The sequence below is a fragment of the Lagopus muta genome, chromosome 2, assembly GCF_023343835.1.
Source record: "Lagopus muta isolate bLagMut1 chromosome 2, bLagMut1 primary, whole genome shotgun sequence".
Classification (NCBI taxonomy): domain Eukaryota; kingdom Metazoa; phylum Chordata; class Aves; order Galliformes; family Phasianidae; genus Lagopus; species Lagopus muta.
The window spans coordinates 82,646,736-82,664,933 of NC_064434.1; the positions used below are offsets into that span (position 1 = coordinate 82,646,736).

The 18,198-nt window shown below is 43.7% G+C and overlaps 1 protein-coding gene across 3 annotated transcripts in view; it reads right to left on the bottom strand.

The window, feature by feature from the left end:
• LOC125689161 (uncharacterized) overlaps nt 1-18,198 on the bottom strand; it is a 52,627-nt gene that overhangs the window by 22,279 nt on the left and 12,150 nt on the right. For all 3 annotated transcript variants that reach the window (XM_048936029.1, XM_048936031.1, XM_048936028.1), the window contains exons 2-3: nt 14,505-14,580; nt 12,775-13,265 (exon numbers count right to left, since the gene is read on the bottom strand). In XM_048936029.1, the coding sequence (XP_048791986.1) occupies nt 12,775-13,265; nt 14,505-14,580 (567 nt within the window). The remainder of the gene's footprint in view (nt 1-12,774; nt 13,266-14,504; nt 14,581-18,198) is intronic.

The following is an 18,198-nucleotide window of genomic DNA, read 5'->3' on the forward strand; positions in this document are numbered from 1 at the left end:
GCAATGCCTGCTGCAGAAGGATCTGAGTCAAAGCCTGGCCAGCAAGGTCTGCCACCTGGCAGAACGACTGAATTCCCACCACTCCCAAGGCCCAGGGAGCAGATAACATTATTCTTCTTACAATCTGCTCTTTGAAGCTCTCTGAATATCACACTAGAGCCACAGCTAATGTAAACACTGTTACCTACTTACACAATTATGGCCTACACAAGCAGACTTCTTGCCTGTCTGTAGATGACTCTGGTTTTCTATTGCTCCTTGGTCATCTGTGTGGCATAAGATTTCTAAATATGCACTGGATCCATATGAAGCCCTGTCTCCCTAAACAGGGATCAATAGGCGAGATTTGTCCTGGCACTTGCACCACTAGCACTTTGATTTGAATGGAGGGGAGATATTGGGATAGGAGAACGGAACACTCTATATAGAGCATCTCTGGCTCAGCTGCCACTTCCCCTGCTGGTCTGGCAGAGTCTGAGTCTGCTGATCTGCAGGGTACATCAGATGGTTCATCTATTCACTCCTCGCCAATCCCAAATCCCTTGCTGAGTTTTCTTTAAGGCCTGAAAAAAAAAAAGCAGAACTCCATTTGTTCAGGAAATGGACCTGACTGAAAACTCTGGCACCTGTGGAGTAACAAAAATATGAAGAAGGGGCTGGATTCATTAATTTCCTATCACTCACCCATACACACCAAAGCTACCAGAGCTCAAATGCTGGGCTCACCCCTCCTGCTCACTAAAGCTTAGGAGGGGAGGAAGGGTTTGGTTTCACAGCTGGCAGGCACGGTAGTAGCTCCTGAGAAAAAGCTCACAAGGATTTAAATTCAGGGTTGCCAATGTGACCTTTTCCTCCCTTCACTCCCAGCTTTGGCTCCAAAGCTGTCCACGGGGAACATCCAGTCGTCTAACATATCATCTGATGTCTCTATACTTTGTCTCACTTTTGCTGTTCCAACTCGTGACCATTAACCAGAGCCTTGTCTTGGACACAACTTCAAAGCCCTCCCTCCCTGCAGAGTTTAGCCATAGGCAGAGCGAGGGCAGAAGGCACTCTGCCTCCTGCAGCAGCACTGGGGGCTCAAAACAAGCAGCCTCAACCCTTCCTGATGCTTACTGTTCAAGTCCTGCCTCCTCAGCGCACCAAGAAGGGGTTAAAACATTAGCACAAGTCAGACCATAGAGTAAACACAGTTTCCTGTGAGCAGGAAGACACAGAGAGGGCTCTGAAAAATCATACAGCTGTATAGCCTGGGAAAGAAATAAAATGCAAGAAAAGTCAGTGCAAGGTACAGACTTGTCAGACGTGACACTGCAAAGACACAAAGAGGGCCGTTCCAACCCCAAGGGACACAGGCACACCACAGGGTGTCCCTGACGCTCTACGAGCATCCTCAGCTAACTGAGAATCTGACCATGTCCTCCCTCCAAAGGTTCTGTGGTTTCACAAGCCAGCCACAGGACCCCCCCCACACCAGCCAGCCAACAGCACAAACATCTGGGGCAGCAGGTTTCGAGAAGAGTGCTCACTCTCACAGGTTCTGCCCAGCAGAGGAAAACAGAATTGTACATGTGGAAAGCAAACAAACAACAAAAAAAAAAACAACAACAAAAAAAGCTCAACTGCTTTGGGGCTCTCGATTTTTAAGCCAATTTCTTCACAATTTGAAAGTGAACCTGAATGTTTTAGATGGTGATACATGAGTTTGAATGTCTGCTCACCAGCCCCTAAACCTGGCTAACTATACCCTTAAAGGCAAAGACACTTTTCTGGAGGAAAAATACTGTATCCACCTCTAACCCATCACAGAAGAGTGGCCAATGGAGATCAGTGTGTTTGTCTGGGCAGAACCCAAAACACACACCAGCACCATAAATTCTTAGACAGAAGATTGCTCTTAATGGAGCTCCTCGAAGCAGAGCAACACAGGATACACTCACTGCTCTAAACTATCTCAAGTGGCACTGATGGCACACATAGCCTGTTCTTTATAATGGAAATTCCAAAGGTGATCTAGAATCACTTCCCATCATCTCAGCAGCTGAGCACAGCAAAGGATACCATTCTTTGGGAACCCTCACCTTGTGTTCAAGCCAGTGCTGCCAACAGCACACACAAAGACAACTTTAAACAGAAAATACACAAGGTCATATCTTCAGATGAGAACTTGGATTTGTAGACAGCAGAGAAGCTCTGAACAAGCCAAATGCAGAGTGACTGCAAAAATAGCTCTGAGAAGCCAAAACAAACCTGCCTCAAAGAAACAAACAAGCAAACATCCCAAGCTATGGGGATGGTTTAGGCTCCACAGAGTCTGAACACAAGTTACAGAGTCCCATTTCTTCTTATTCTGACACACACGTGGCATGTCATGTCAGCACAGCTTATTTCAGCATCTTCTTCCTTCATGACTATGCTTATTTGTGAGATCCCATTTATTTTCACATGTCCTTGCAAACAATTTTACATAAGTAAGTACTATATTAGAAATTACAGGTCAGAAGATGATTAACAGACCAGAGAGACTTTTTTTTTTCTTTTTTTGGTCTTTATGTAAACATCTTGGAAATTGCAGTAGTAGAACCTTAATCACTACAGAAAGAAGTGATGAAGTAACCCAACCATTCTCAAGTTTTCCAACTCATCATCTACATGCTCTCCTGTTCTCCTGCTCCCTATTGAGATTCACATACACAGTAGTAACAAGCAAACACCCTGAAGTGGCTGGCTAGCTAACAGGATAAAGGCCTCTTACTCCAAGCAGTTAATCCATTTATAAAGCATGTAATTAACCACTGCGCTTACAGAATGTTCTGCCTGCCTATGATGTGAACCATGTCCCAATGCAGCAGTCCCAGCCCACACCTTCCTTGCAGCACAGCACTGAACAGCACATGGGGCTTCGGGTGCCATTTGTGGGACAAAACTCTGAGCTTGTGATGGAGTTTGATCTACCAACTCTGATTGAGCAGGCCTGGGCCTGTATCAACGTGAACAGCTTGCAAGGATTTCATTGGAGCCCACATTCTCTGGCTGGTTCTTTGCCCATCCTTCTAAGTAGGTAGGTAGCTCCCTTCATTGCTGGTGATGAGCACTCATGGACTTTGATATCCCACTGCGTCCCCTCTGTCCACACCCTCATGGCTGCATGTGGCTCCAGACTACACACAGAATCCTCTCCGACATGAGAGGTGACACAACCAGTTCTTTTACCCACATGCTTCAGTGCTCAAGAGCTTCAGTATTTCCAAAGATCTGTGAACACCAGCACAGGAGACACATCACTCTTGCCAACCTTTTGAATGTCTCCTATGAAAAAGCAGTCAAGTATTAGCTCAGAACCAGGAGGAGGCTGTGACACTTATAAGCAGATGTTAGCAGAGCATGGCAACCCTTAGAGCTGCACCCATTAGGAAACTGCTGGAGAACTGCTGACTTGACGTATGCAACTGCACTATCTGCATCGAGATCCACTTTCCAAATACTTGGAAATAGATATTCAACTTCACATTCTGTAAGCTCTGTACCAGAGCCCCTACAATACATGCCAGTGTTCTTGACATCAATTTCAACACACAGATCATTTAGGATTTTTTTTTTTTTTGTCCTCATGCTTACAGAATGGTCACACTGTAGGACGATGAGAGCTCTTTCACTCACCACACTGGATAACAGGAGAAGTTCAGATCATCTCATTAAGAGAGGAAAGAACAGAGTACAGAGGCAGATCTGAATGTCTCAAGGCTAGCTTGCTGTGATCCTCTGTGGAGAGAAGCAGGTTGATAATAAAAGCAAGAATTTGTACTACATTTATATGAATAGCTTTGAGACAATTTGTTTGAGTGATTGGTATATTTCCCTTAAAAGCAAATGACTTGGCTCAGCCATTCCCTGACCTGTGGTGGTCTCCCCTGTTGCAAACCACAACATCTGTAATATAACAAGTATGGATTTATAGCAGCAACAGAAATCAGGCATCTGACTTTAGTTTAAGGATACCTCTACCTATTACAGAACTACACAGACTCCCTTAGCTTTGCATTTTGGAAAATGTTTTGTTAAACTGTTCCTTGTTTCTTAATCCCATTATCCCCACATACCACCATGTCAGAATCCACAGGAGTGTCTGATGAGCTTGTGAAGCAACATTCAAGATAAGGAATTTCTAAACTCTCCACAGGTAGGCAAAAGACTCATCTATGCTGTCAAAAATGAGCACACCAACAGCACTAGCAAAGTAACCTATGAAATAATTCACCGTTTAATCATTTCTATAACTGCTCAACCTAGTTTTCCATGTTCAAACACATGAAGGTGGAATTATTCCTCACAAGGATACGTGAGGATTTTAAAACACAAGTGTATTTGTAAAAATAAAAATTAATTTTCAATTTTCACAGCATTATCATTTACATTAAATTCCTAATACTTTACAGAATCTTGAGCTTTGCAAATTCATTTCTGAATGAATCTAAGGAGGTACTTTAAATGAGCTAGCAATGTCTAAGAGATTGAAAAATAACATTTTCAAAGAGGAAAGCCAGCAAACTTAATAGGGTTTCTTTGAAATATCTTCATTTACGTATTTTTAATTTACTCATGGCCCCCAAGACACATCTATGCTTTTGAAATCTTGCATTTAGAAAAAAATGTAGTGACACATTCTTGGATGGGGCTCGAGGTGTTTGTCTCTGACTTACTGATCATTATTTCATCATAATCAATTGCAGCTCAACTAGAAGTGTACATCTGGGAACAAAGCTCTAGAGAACAGGAAGCTTCAGAGGTGAATCTGCACTGGTTTAATGCTTTTTCAATTTACATGTGAAGTAGATGCCACTGTTGAGTCCCTCCTTCTGTAAGATGAGCCATGGACCAATGCCCAAAACTCTCATTGACATCAACCAGCTTAAAGACAGCAAAAGCAGAGCCCAGCAGCACAGTTCTCATTTGAGCCAACAACGGAGAGGCTATTCAGAGTTAAGGCAGAAAATCAGAGCTAAGCCCCAGCCCACGCCAAGGACAGCTGCACTGATGACAGCCAGGCTGACTATTCTACCGCACCAAAGCTCTTCTCAAAAAACAGCATTTCCTAGACTGTAGACTCTAGTCACAGACTTGGCCTTAAAAGCTCAGCCACCTTCTGCCTGCTCAATAGTAATGGCTGCTGTGGTTTTCGAGTCTCAGACGTGCTCCAAGACAGGCTGCCTACTTTCAGTCTGTGGTAGCAGAACCGAAGCACTTGCATTAACAAATCAATCAGAAGATGTCTCTGTTTCTTCTGTTTCCAAGCCTGCATTACCACACCTCCCTCCATCCTTCTTGCCCTCTCTTCCTGGAACAGGCTGCCCAGGGAGGTGGTGGAGTCTCCTTCCCCGAAGATGTTCAAGACCTGCCTGGATGCCTACTTGTGTGACCTGGTGTAGGGAACCTGCTTTGGCAGGGGGGTTGGACTCAATGATCTCTGGAGGTCCCTTCCAACCCCTACAATTCTGTGATTCTGTGATTCCTAGCAGGACACAGATTGCTAAGGTAACTGGGTCACCTCTCAAGCATCACTGGTAATAAGAGCTAGACAAGGAAAGTGACTTAACTTGAGATCCAGGGCTACACAGCACCAGGGGAGAGCAGAGGGGAAAAAAAAACAAGCTCTTACACTCCATCTCTTGCTACCATAACTCATAACTTGCTCTTACAGTGTGATTTTTAAGCAGAAGCAGCTCCCATTATCTTGTGGGTGCTGACTGGTCACTTCTGTAAATGCTTAAGATGGGAATTCAATTTACTAGGGCAGCTGGGGAGGAACAAAAGATAAGGTCTAACCTATTTCTTCCACTCATTCCAGGTTCTCATCTACATTAATCAAGTAAAAAAAAAGAAAAAGTGATCAGAAAACCGACACCAGCACCCCACGCTGTCTTGGCTACAACAGGAACAAACCCTTGCGTCCAAACAGCTACTTATTCTACCCTTTCCAATCCCCTCAAGTTCACCTCAACGTTTCTCTGAAGAAGTTAACTGTAAATCTTTCTCCTCTTCAGAGGTTGTTACCATACGCAAAAGATGCAACTTATCATGCCTGAAGAGAAATCCATTCATCTGCAGACTGAATACAACACGGGCAGTTACAGCATATGGCAAAGCCGCCTGCTAACTCCTTTTCTCCCCAGGCAACGATGAGATATTTGTATCACAATGAGCCACATGCTGAGGGAGGAGTGGGAAGGGAGAGGTATCTGGCTAACAAACAGCCACACTGGGACCCAACCCAGGCACTCCTTCTAGTCCAGACATGTCAAAGAGGAGGGAGGTGAGGATAATCCTGCTCTGTTCTAGAGACCACTAGAAAGAAGGCCTTGACCTTCATTTACAGGCAACATCTATTAAGTGGTCTTATTGGAAAGTAAAAGCAAGTCACAGCAAAACTTCTTAATCTGCCAGGCCCTTAAGGCTACTTGGGCTGAATACAGAGAGAGGGAGCGTAGCAGCGTTACCCTGCACTGTGTTGTGTCAAAGCAAGAAACAAAACATCCTTGCAAAACCTTCAAAAAGGGCCTACAGCAGACAACACAAAGGAGACAGAACAGATATATGTCAAAAAGGTGGTCACCCTTGGGTACACAACCCAGTGCCCACGCTGTGACAATCAACCATTCACCCCACTTCACATTTTGACCAGCTGCGTCATTGCTGCAGTTACAATCTCTGGGTTTTGCTGCATGATTTTTGCTGCAGCCCGCTGGCAGCCCACCATAAACCACTGCCACTAGGTACAGGACACTGGGCTCTGCCTTCTGCTAGTACCAGTAGGTATTACTTTCAGTGGTGCTCTGGCAAGAGATGAAAAAGTGACACAGAGGTCAAAAGCCCATTCACGTACAGACAGATGCTGGCACCAGAGATGGGAGCATGTTCCCTGCCTGCCTTTCACTTGCTCAACTAGTTCCCCTCTTTCAGATACACTGGGATTGCCCATTTGCTCCCTCCAGGACTACCTACCCCTCAGAGTCACACCAGTAGATAAAACCACACGTAGTACCACCAGCATCACCCAGAACATCTCCCTAAGTCAAATCCCAAGGACATATGCCAGTGGTGCCCATATGATCTCCTCTCCCTGGTCTGCAGCCAAAGAACCAACTCTAGCCTAATACCTTCTAACCAGGCTTTGGAGCTAAGAGAAAAAAGACAGCTGAGTTGGGAAGGTAGCCAGCAAGCCTGCCAATCTAAATGATAAGAATGATAAGCTAAATGATAAGCTGGCTTTAACCTCAGGCTCATAACTTACTACCACTGGTGCCAGGTATTGTTATTGTCCCTTTGGGAATCTTAATACCAAAAATAAATTAAAAAAAAAAAAAAAAAGATTCTTAGTTGTTTCCACTGATTTCTATCCTCATCTTCCCCTTCCTAACTCACGTATCTCCCCTTCAGTACATTCTTCCATTAACTCATTCAAGCTCTCTGGTGTACTCCAGATCACCCTAACCAAACTAGTCACCAACCATATCATCTTTCAAGATCCAAAGCAGAACTTCAAGGAACCAGATTTCAGATGTTTCAGCAGATGTTCCCACTACTGGCTCATGCTTGGACACAACCAACAGTACCAAGGCTCTGCAGCAGTTCAAATTAACTGTATCAATTAACATCTCCTTGCAAGAGAAGGCAAAGTTACACAGACAGACATATAGGGAAAAAGAGAGAAAGATCTCCAGGCAGAAGCACCCATACACAGATGTACAGTCTGCATCCTCGCAAAGATTTAAAAGCCTGGACCTGGTCCTGGACTGTCTCTATTCAGCCCTGCTGGTGCAGGAAATTGCACAAGATGATCTTCAGAGGTTCCTTCCAACCTCAGCCATTCTGTGAGATTGCTTAACCTCTATCACGTTGATCCGTGCCAAAAGTTTAGGAGTAGAATGATTTATCTTACTCACCTTGCCCTGGATGTTTAGAAGCAGGCACCACAGCAGGTGAAGCCTTACTGTTAGCAAAGTAACAACATCACTTGCCTCCCTCAGGAAAGGAAAGGAAAACATTCTCCTTCCTAGAAAGCAGGTAAGCTAAACTCTGCATGGCTTACTACTCTATTCTGCTCTGATTCATCCAGCCCTGACAGCATGCAGGCACTTCCACTACAGTATGTTTTTGCATGGATTAGAGAGTAAGAACCACCCAGAAAACACTCGGGACGCAGAGAAAGATAAAGATATTTACTGCCTGACAGAACTGTAATCACCTCCTCTGAATACCATGAGGTTCCTCGTGCCTTCCCTGGTTACTGAGTCTCTCTACTTCCCAGACCTGGGCATTCTCAGAAGGCACTCTTCCTCCCCACACCACACTTCATCAGATTACAATTTCCTGAATTCACAAACCAGACATCAGATGGAGGGCACCATGAAACAACAAATCAGAAGAGAACATCTCTTTACTTCTTTCAAAAAGAGAAAAAAAATGAGATATCTACTGTGCCCCACACGGTACGTGCCTGGAATCCCAGAGCCTCCTGCAGCAGAACTATATCCTTATCCTTGCTAGATGACCAGCCTAATACTTTTTTTTCTTCAGCCCCTGACTTTCCCATGCTAGGATTGCCTTGCAGCAGCTATGCATAGCATTTGTTTTATTGGCTGCTTCATGGCCAAATACTGGCAGGGGTGAGATGGTCAGAGGCTTCAGTGTGGGATGAACAGCTGCCATCGGGTATTTTTTGGAGGTGAAAAATAAAAGCAAAATAGCAGAAGGTTACCAGAAGCAGAATTTCTCATTCTGTCAAGGCACAACTGGTTTCTGCAAGAGTTTCCTTATTATATTGCTTCAAGAAGCTACCAACTGTACTTGGGGACAAAGAACTGCTATGGCTCAGCTTTTCACACCTGGAACAGACAAATTCTGGACTGGGTCTGGGAAGAAGTGGTAAAAACCATTATGTTCAGCACAGATCAATGACTCAGTCACTCTGGGGAGCGAGGCCCAGGGCAGAGAGATGAAAATATCACCAGTGCAGGAGTGGGTTTTCGGGCAACCCTGAGCAGTAAGAGGCAAGCTCAGAAAAGACAACAGATGATAACAATTTTCAGTAACTGACAAGGGCTGGATTCAAATAAGAGGATGAAAGGTGAAAAGGACATGTGAGCTCTCACATTCTCTATCTGGAAGCTATTTGTCAAGTTTGGGAGAGGCAGGCAAGGGCAAAGCCCAGCTGTGTTAAGGATGTGGAAACTTCACCCTGGATCCATTAGCAGCACGAAGACCAGACCCCAGTGGACCAGAGTGCACAAACTGAACCTTCCTTCATCATTTTATGGTGCATGCCCATAGCTTGCTTTCCTGCAGCTTCTGTGCAATTGATATCGGCCCAAAAGAAAGCTTTCAAAGCCTGCCAGTGCCTGCCCAACCAAAATGCCAGCATTCAAGTATTCATCAGAAGAACCATTGAGCTTGATCATACAGCTAAGTTCAGATCAGAGATAATGCTGCCCCAGGTCGCTTCAATGCCAAGCCAAGACAAAGCCTCCATCACCCATCATGCACTGAAACTATTCACTCACCAAAACAGCGCAGTGTCTGCAACAGGAAATTCAAGTTTCAGGTGCATTTTTCTCTTTTGTGCTAGCCCCTTTCATCCTAGAATCTCAAAGCATTCTAAATGATGCATTAGGCCTCCTTAAGACAATGAAAGTTTGATATTATCTACTCACACACACAGGTAAACCATAGCAGAAGTGTTTCACTTGTTCAGAACTACCCAATGATTTCATAGCATAACCTAGGTATGCAGATTCTGCTTTGTATTTTTAAGTGATGCTTTCCCTACCAACCACCTACCCACATATAAATGAAAACGGTTTGTTTACTCATCTTGCCAACCCACAGCTGCTCTCAGATTACGATCTCCCTCCCTGCAAAGGCTGCACTCTGAAATCTACTCTCACCATCTTGAAAAGTCAACAGAGCTCCAGCAAGCCCCAATAAATGGCACAGGAGGAAGGATCATCTACTTCCTCTCTGTTTACAGAGCACGTCAAGAACAATCAATCTCATCCCCTGGACCTCCTTATACGTCTGTCAAACTTTGTGGTCCTTGTTGCCTTTACCTCAAACCATCAAAAGCTCTCCATGCTCTGTTTGACCTCGAGAATCAGCACTGCCACAAAAGCCAGATCTGCTCATGTTAGCAGGCTGCCAGTCTTTCTGGGACACACACAGCCTTCATTAAATGGCAAGTGGTTGGCAGCAGGGCCTGCGCGTAATGAGGTTGCTATCTAAGAACCGTGATCAAGGGGCAGCTAGGAGAAGGCATTCACTGGAGCAATACAGGCGTCTGCACGAGCCAGGGTATTTCAGCCCAATTAAGGGAAGAAAAGAAGAAGTCTTCTGAGGTAATTTTCCAGTCCTTTGGAGAAGTGAAGAAAAGCGTGTATTGAATTCCCCTTCTTAGCCTCAATAGAGAAGAGATGAAGCGGGTAGCTAACCAACCAGGGTGGGTAATACTCCGGCAACTGTCCAAACTGATGGCTGGGGCACAAAAGGGTAGAATCACACTGTCCTGTGAAGCTGGAAAGACATGGCTTGGCACCTAACCAGAATGGGACGTTTTAAACATGCTCTTACGCAGCCTCTCCCGCTGAGAAAGGCTGAACTGAAAAGTCCAGATGGTGGAGATTTCCATTTTATCCACAGGCCATGGAGGTAGAAGCACAGCAATACCCTAATCCCTTAAACGCACTTAGACTTCCCACTTTTCTCTCTCAAATTTGTTCTCCTTCCTTATAAAAAGGCATACATTCACTGGAGCCCAGGAAGGCGTGTCTTCCTGCAAAAACTGCCTTGTATGTTCAGTTCTAAAAACAGCTTAAGTGTCCCAACACAGAGCCACTCCACACCATGACTCTGGACTGATCTTCTATCACCATCCAACAGAAATAGGATTTGATGCAAAGACAAAGCACTCACCATCTCTTCACTCACACCTGAGCAACTATAGCATGCACATATACGTATCTTCCTGTCTCTGAAGACATTTGCTTCTAGAACTAAATAATTTTGCCAGATACACGGAGCTGCATGAATGCTGAGGGACAAGTGCGGGAAACATCTGCTGTTCAGAAAAGTATCCATCTGATCAAATCCATCAGCTTCATTCTGGCAAATAAACACGTAAGACAGTAAGGAAACAAATCACAAAGTGAGAGTGGCTTGATGGACAGAGTCCAGGTGGAGCCTTAGAGTAGCCAGTTGATATCAACTTTGCTCATCTGCACTGTTTTGATAACTAAAAAGGCACATTATGCCAAATGAACAGGCATTTAATAAAAGTGGCATTTTTGTTGCAGAATGAAGACAGATGAAGAAAGAAACTCATAGCTCCTGTTGACCAGCTAGGGGATAGAGATACTGACCAAGACTTGCCCTGCTTTACATAAGGATTCTGCAGAACTCAAAATCAAAAACAGATTTCACATCACTGTCCTAAGAAACAAGTCAGCAAAAGCCTGAATCTACACTACTTCTCTCATGATTTTCATAGCAGAAACAAGTACAGGTGACAAGCAAAGATATGCAGTGAATGAGACTTTCTGGATCAAGGAAGAAATAATCATAACGCTTCAAGAGCTTACCAGTTGAAAATAAACCAATTAAAAATATAAAAATACAAATGATCAAAGTCCTACAAAATTCAGGCTGCATCTCCCTTTGTGTTGGCTCGCCTATGCTAAAGTCTCCCAAAATATATCATTTTAAAATTAGCTTAGGGAAATGGAAAATAAATATATAGTTGTTTCTGTGTTATTCTTTTTTTTTCCCCCCCAAACTGGTCTATCTCATTGGCTTAATGGCAACATTCTTCATGAGGTCAGATCTAGTACATCCAGCCAACCAGAGGCAGCAAAATTCTTCCCTAATGAGAGGAAATTCAGGACTCAAAATAACTGTCTTTAAATTACTGCAATTTAGCAGGGTCAGCAGATGTCTGCAGATATTCTTTCAGACTGACACTATACCATTGCAAGAAAAACAAATAATGAAGAGCAGTTTGCAATACTAACTCTGCAGCAGCACCTATTTGAAGAGCAGCAACAGACAGGCACTGTGCAGGCCAACTCACATCTTATACCAGGTATGCCATATGTCTTTTCCTCAGCTGACCCTGGGCAAAGTATACCTCAGTCCCAGCCCCTTAGAGCAAAATCAAGAGTAACTGCACTAAAGCAGTTTGCTTTTGTAAACTATCAAGGATATAAAAAGTATAGTTTTACATTGCTGTAAAACTCGCAGAAAGAATAAAAAGACAAGTCCAAAGAGGTCAAGAAACTCACAGATACTTAGTACCTAACATCAAATCTACGCCTACTTCCACTGCACAGATGCTCATTCATACACCCCTGAACAATTAATTCCTATCAGAGTAAATGGCAAGAGTCAGTTCATGGCAGCAGGAGTAACCTGACTGAATTCCAGTGATTTTGTTCCCATGTCATTCAATAATCCAGACTATGTGTTGCATTCTTAGCATGTACCAAGATAGAGGCACAACTGTAGCAGAAGCTGTTAAAGTTGCAGCAACCTCTTAAAAGAGGTATCTAAACTAATTTATCCTAGGCAGACTGCAGAAGAACTGCAGAATCAATTATGCCTCTGAAGGCACAATCACAGGAAACAACTTCTTGAATTTACTGAGCCCTGCCTCAATAATCCTCTTCCACTTTAGCTTACAACACCTCCTCTCAAGTGATGCCACTTTCCTGGTATGAAGTTCTGCCTTACCTGCTGCATTTTTTCCAGGTCAAGGCTGGGCCTGCAGATCTTATCCCCATATCCTTGCCGATGTCTCTTACATGGCATGACTTGCTCAAGGCCTGTCCCAACACTCGTCAAGATTAAAGGTCTCGAGGCTGGGTTGCGCACCAGAGGCTGGAGTCTCTTGGGAGGGGAGGCACTGAACAGCACAGGGCTTGGGCTTGCATGCAGACCATCAGCCTGCTCTGCAACAGGCTGGAAGGACATGGCGCACAAGTTCTTCACTTCTTCGTCACTGGAGGAGGTGTTGTTGCTGTCACTGCAGCACGCAAGCCTGCTGACCTGGGACCACTTCCGCTTCTCAGCAGCAAACTCTCGGTTGATGCGCTCCAGCTCCTCTTCCGAGCTGTGGCGATCCAGGCTGGCATGGAGAAGAGCTCGGACCTTGCAGCATTGGTTCTCCTGGTTCTGGAGCTGGTTGGTGGCCAGAGGGGTCAAGGTACAATTCCGTCTTCTCTCTGGTGGGAAGAGAGAGAGAGAGAGAGAAATGACAGAGCAGATCTCTATCTCATGCCATGAAATGGGTCTCATTTCTCCTGACCCATTTTCATTACTTCCTCCCAAGAAAACTTCTGAGCTGTTTTCCACATTTTCTTCCCAGAAGAAATGTCTCTGCTGAATGCTTCCCAAAGAAGTTTCCAGATCTTTCTTTAGACCATACTGCTCACAAACTGTTAGCTAGAAGTCTTGTCACACAATAAGAACATGGACCTGCTGCTCACATTAACCCCAAAAGGCAGAGAGAACGCGGTCCTACACGCATTCTGTCAGGCCCTTACCTCCAGCTAAAATATTAAGTTCCAGTGACCAGTTCTCAGGGCAGAGGAAACACATAAGTTATGGTATTCTAAGAATATTTTAAGAAGCATGTCTGTAGCTCAAATAGCAGATTTGAGCTTTCTGGAGCTAAACGTCCTTCTCCTGTTCCAAAATTTTTCATATAAAAGAGCCTGCCTTCAGCCATAAGCTTAGTATACTCTATACCCGTTCTGGAGGTAAGTACATGAGGACAACTTTCAATTTTGGCTGGACATGCTCTATGGGTCAGGAATTTGAGTTCTCCTGCCTTTGCATAAAAATCCACTTGAATTTGGCCAAACTGTGATAAAACATAGGGCATGTATAAATGGCAGAGACTTACTGCACTCAACAGATGCAATTCCTACAGATAAAAAAATATCACATCCAAAAACAATGGCAAGACACCTGAACACCTTTCTTCTATCCCAAATGCCTAGCTAGATTCAGTAACAGAGGTACCCAATACTAATGGTGCAGGATGGAGATAATTAGACAAATGAGTCCAGGATCACAGGGAAAGGAAAATCAAAACTGGAAGCAAAAAGGAAGATAAAACCTAGAACAAAGACAGTGTGGATGCACAAGTATGGAACAGAAGATGCATTCTCACTCCCAGCTCTGCTGCTGACCTGATAGGAGATACTGACCATCCCACATCTATAGTACTACCAGCTTAATGTGTGGTTAACAATATCCGTGACTGATAAGAAAAGCATGACTACAGCATCTGATATCACTTCTCTCTGTGAGGTTCCAAAAACTTCAAGGTGCCCAGTTTAATGTATCTGGTTGTGGTACAGTGGGGACTGCGAAGGAGGCATTTGCAAGAGCACACGTGAAAATCAAAACACACTTCAACTGTAGTATTCCAGGACCCTCCTAACTTGTCCCTTTACCTCTGTCGATTTGAACAAGTTCCTGGTTCTCTCCCTCAGAGTCATCGCTGTCCTCATCACTTGGGGGGTAGGAGATCTAGGGAGCAAAGAGAAAGAAAAGGCTTCATCATGATACTGAGCATTGCCTCGCTTCTGCCCAAGCCACTTCCCCCACCCTTCCCTTCTCATATCCTGCAGGCATCCCCTCATCTAACCGCACACACCCCACCATGGCACCTCCCTGTAAACACATCCTCATCTCCCAACCTCAAACTCCCATCACATCCTCTTACTTGCAGCAACACAGAACAAACAACCTACCACTATTTCCACCCTGCTGCACCACCAATTCTTTCCCAAGCACAACAAATGTACCCAGTCCTTAGCTCCCCAGATGCACTGTTTATAACCATCAAGGCCTACCACATCCACATCATGTGGACAACTGAATCTTCAAAACCCATCACTGTAGGGGAGAAGAGGAGAAAAAAAAAGGCATCCTGTCAACAGCACTATCATCTTGCAAGGCACCCACAAGTGGATGTGGCATGTTAACTTTAGCCATCTTATGTATGTACCCACACTTCCCCTTGAAGACACACACACAAGCCACAAAAGAACAGACATATCACTTTCCTTACAGCATGACTCTGAAGAATATAACAGAAATAAAAGAAACAGGCTTCTACAGCAATGTGACAAACAACACTATACTCTCCCTGCTAACACCAATACTTAGAATTTAACTAAACACCCTTAAATAACTGCCCTAAGAGTAATGACAACTCATGTATTTTGCCTATCTGGAATTTTCAGAGATATTTGCATTGAGTCAGCCAATGGACTAGAGCAAGCCACTTACTGCACACCCAAATACCACTTACACTACATGTGTTCTAACATTAAGCAAACTTGGTGGCAACCTACTGAGAAGGACTGAGATCTGAATCCAAATTTTTGCAGCTCATATCAGAAACTCAGCAGGAGTTGGTTACATGTAGAGGAAACCCTACCTCCATAGTTCCTGACTTATGATCTGCTGCACAGGGCATACTTGGAAGTTATTACACCTGATCAAACCTTGGAGCTACACAGCTTACTATGTGTTTCTGGCAGTGCCAAAAAGAAATGAGTCAAAGGATAACGCAATACTTCAACAGAAACATTCACAAGAGAGAGTTCTGGAATAATACCATCACTGCAAGATGAGCCTTATTATCCCTTACACATTTTATCCCAAATAACAACTAATATTCCGATCACTCTTAGCTTTCTCTGAGTCTTGGAAATTACCTGGCCACAACAGTATCCAGTGACAAAGGGTTTCAAATGTTACATGCTGTGTTTCCACTTGAAAAGTGTTTCATGAGCTGTGCTTGACTTTTATATAAGGTGAGGCAGCAAGCAACCATTATACTGATATGGACTCATCTCCCCTCCTCCACTGTTCCCAGGGAAGCGTCCTTTGAGTGTTTCAGCCTCCCAGACACCCAAAAGTGCAACTACACTTAATTAGGTGCCTCCGAGTGAAAGACATATACAACTGACACAGAGAAATAGCAGGGAAATACTGACTGATACTAAATTTGACAGATATTAGTTCAACTCACCTACTTTGTCACCATCCTCTAGAGATTGTTAACCCCTGAAGAAGTCTGCTGCCAAATTTTTCTCTCTCTTTTTTTATTATTTTTTTTATTTTTATTTTATTTTTTAAGAGCTACCTTATAACCTTCCATATTTACAAGGCCCTTTACGAAGCCATAAAATATCTTTCTACCTTGCTTGTCTTTTTAAGCTACTTTTCCAGCTGTCAAACCATGAATGGGGAAAGCAGCCAAGGTTTACCTGTGTTTCTAATTCTTGAAGTAAATGCAGGGAGTTGCTTTTCTACCACAACTACAACTTTCTTGCATACATTCACACGTACACATTATTTAATAAAGGCAGTGCTGAGGAACTCTGCCAGATCAACAGAGTTCTAGCTGTCCCCAGAACAGGTATAATACCCTGTTTGTGCCCTGGGGGTGGGCAGCTGACACTGAGATATCATTGTGCTGGCTGCTGAACAGACAGTGACCTTGTCATCGGAACAAAAGCTAGGGCTCCAGTTCTAACCTGAGAGGTACTGACCTTACTTTGTTGCTCATTCGCACATTAAAAAATAAATAACAATAAATAAATAAATAAATTTGGACATCGCTGGAGTTTCAATGAGCTTTAAGGTCTCTGTGTGGGAAACCCATCAGCTCTGAGCTCAATACTGTGAGAATGCCAGTACATGGCACGGTTCTGCTTCCAAGAGAGCCTGTGACACTTAGCACGCACAGGTCAATGAGCCACTGTCCAATGTCACTGGCCTGAGATGATTAAAACAGGAGTTGGATTTGAGTCAACGATTGACATTCTGAAGGTCTTTGTGTCTGCTGGTCCTGCATTTCCAAAACACCCAGCCCTCCCCACACAAGTGCAATGCAGCTAGCCTGCTGCCTGCACAAGTGCAATTTAGATGATCCCTAGTTTCACCGTGAATAATTAGTCTCTGCTAAGTTCTTTGTCCCACAGTCAGCCAATGCTGCCCATCTGAGTTGCCCTGAACGCTCCTCAAAAGGTTTTGTCCAGAGCACTTGAAAGAGAAGAAACCCTGCTTCAACCAAGAAGAAACTGAATTTGTGGATTTGGTCCCACTGCACACACCGAAGAAATTACAGTGGTAGGTCAATACAAAAGGTTCCTGGAAAAAGGGGCTCCCCTAATGTTAATCATCCTCAGTGTTTCAGAAAGCAAGCATCCACTCTCCTAAGAACAACTTAATAACAAAAATATAAAGTGCTCCTCTTTGTAATACCAATCTTTTGTCTAGAAAGAACATTAGACCAGTAGCACACTCTCATGACATCCAGACTTTTATTTCTTCTGCTATTAAGCCGTTGCTCTGGACTGCTGATTGAAATCAGCTTGTGATGTATATAGTGAAAATATTAACTGTAAAAAAAGCCCTAAAACTCAGCAATTGTGCAGGTCATGCATGGCTAAAAAAAAAAAAAAGAAACTCAAAAGTCCCTTTCCCTCTGATGTCACATCACTGGCACTGTCTTTCACAAATCCTCTCACCTATAATTTTGTGCAGGTTATGTATATGCAAATACTGTCCTGCTTGGTCTTCCAATCCTTCAGCCACAATCACACAATCATTCCCCTCCCATTAGTCATTTGTCAGGGCTTTCCATTTTAGTATTGTTAAACTCTGCTCTTATTAGTAAATCCTTCCACAAATTATGTCACAGTTTTGGGAAATGAAGTCTCCCAGCCTTCTGTATACGATATGCTAGCACCTTTGCTCCCACCCTAGCAGAGAACCAGCATTCATAGCTGACAAGCATTAATTCACAATGTTCAAATTTTATGGCAAAGAGCTTTATGTGTAACATATCACACAGGCAAATATTAATTTCAGATTGGAAAAAGGTCTGAACATTGGTGTAGATAACAATCATTGCCAAAACAATAAAGATACAGGAAGTCAAATACTTATGCATTGACCAGCTGGAGATAAATGCTCTCCATTGACTCTTTCTAGGCTTCAGCAGTTACGACTTCCTCACTTCAACAGCATCTCATTAAATGAGTGTTCAAGTCTCCAGCTTCCCTTCTGAAGTCCCCATCCTACCTTAGTCAAAACTTCTGTCTGAGGCAGAACAGTCCTTTTTGCCTC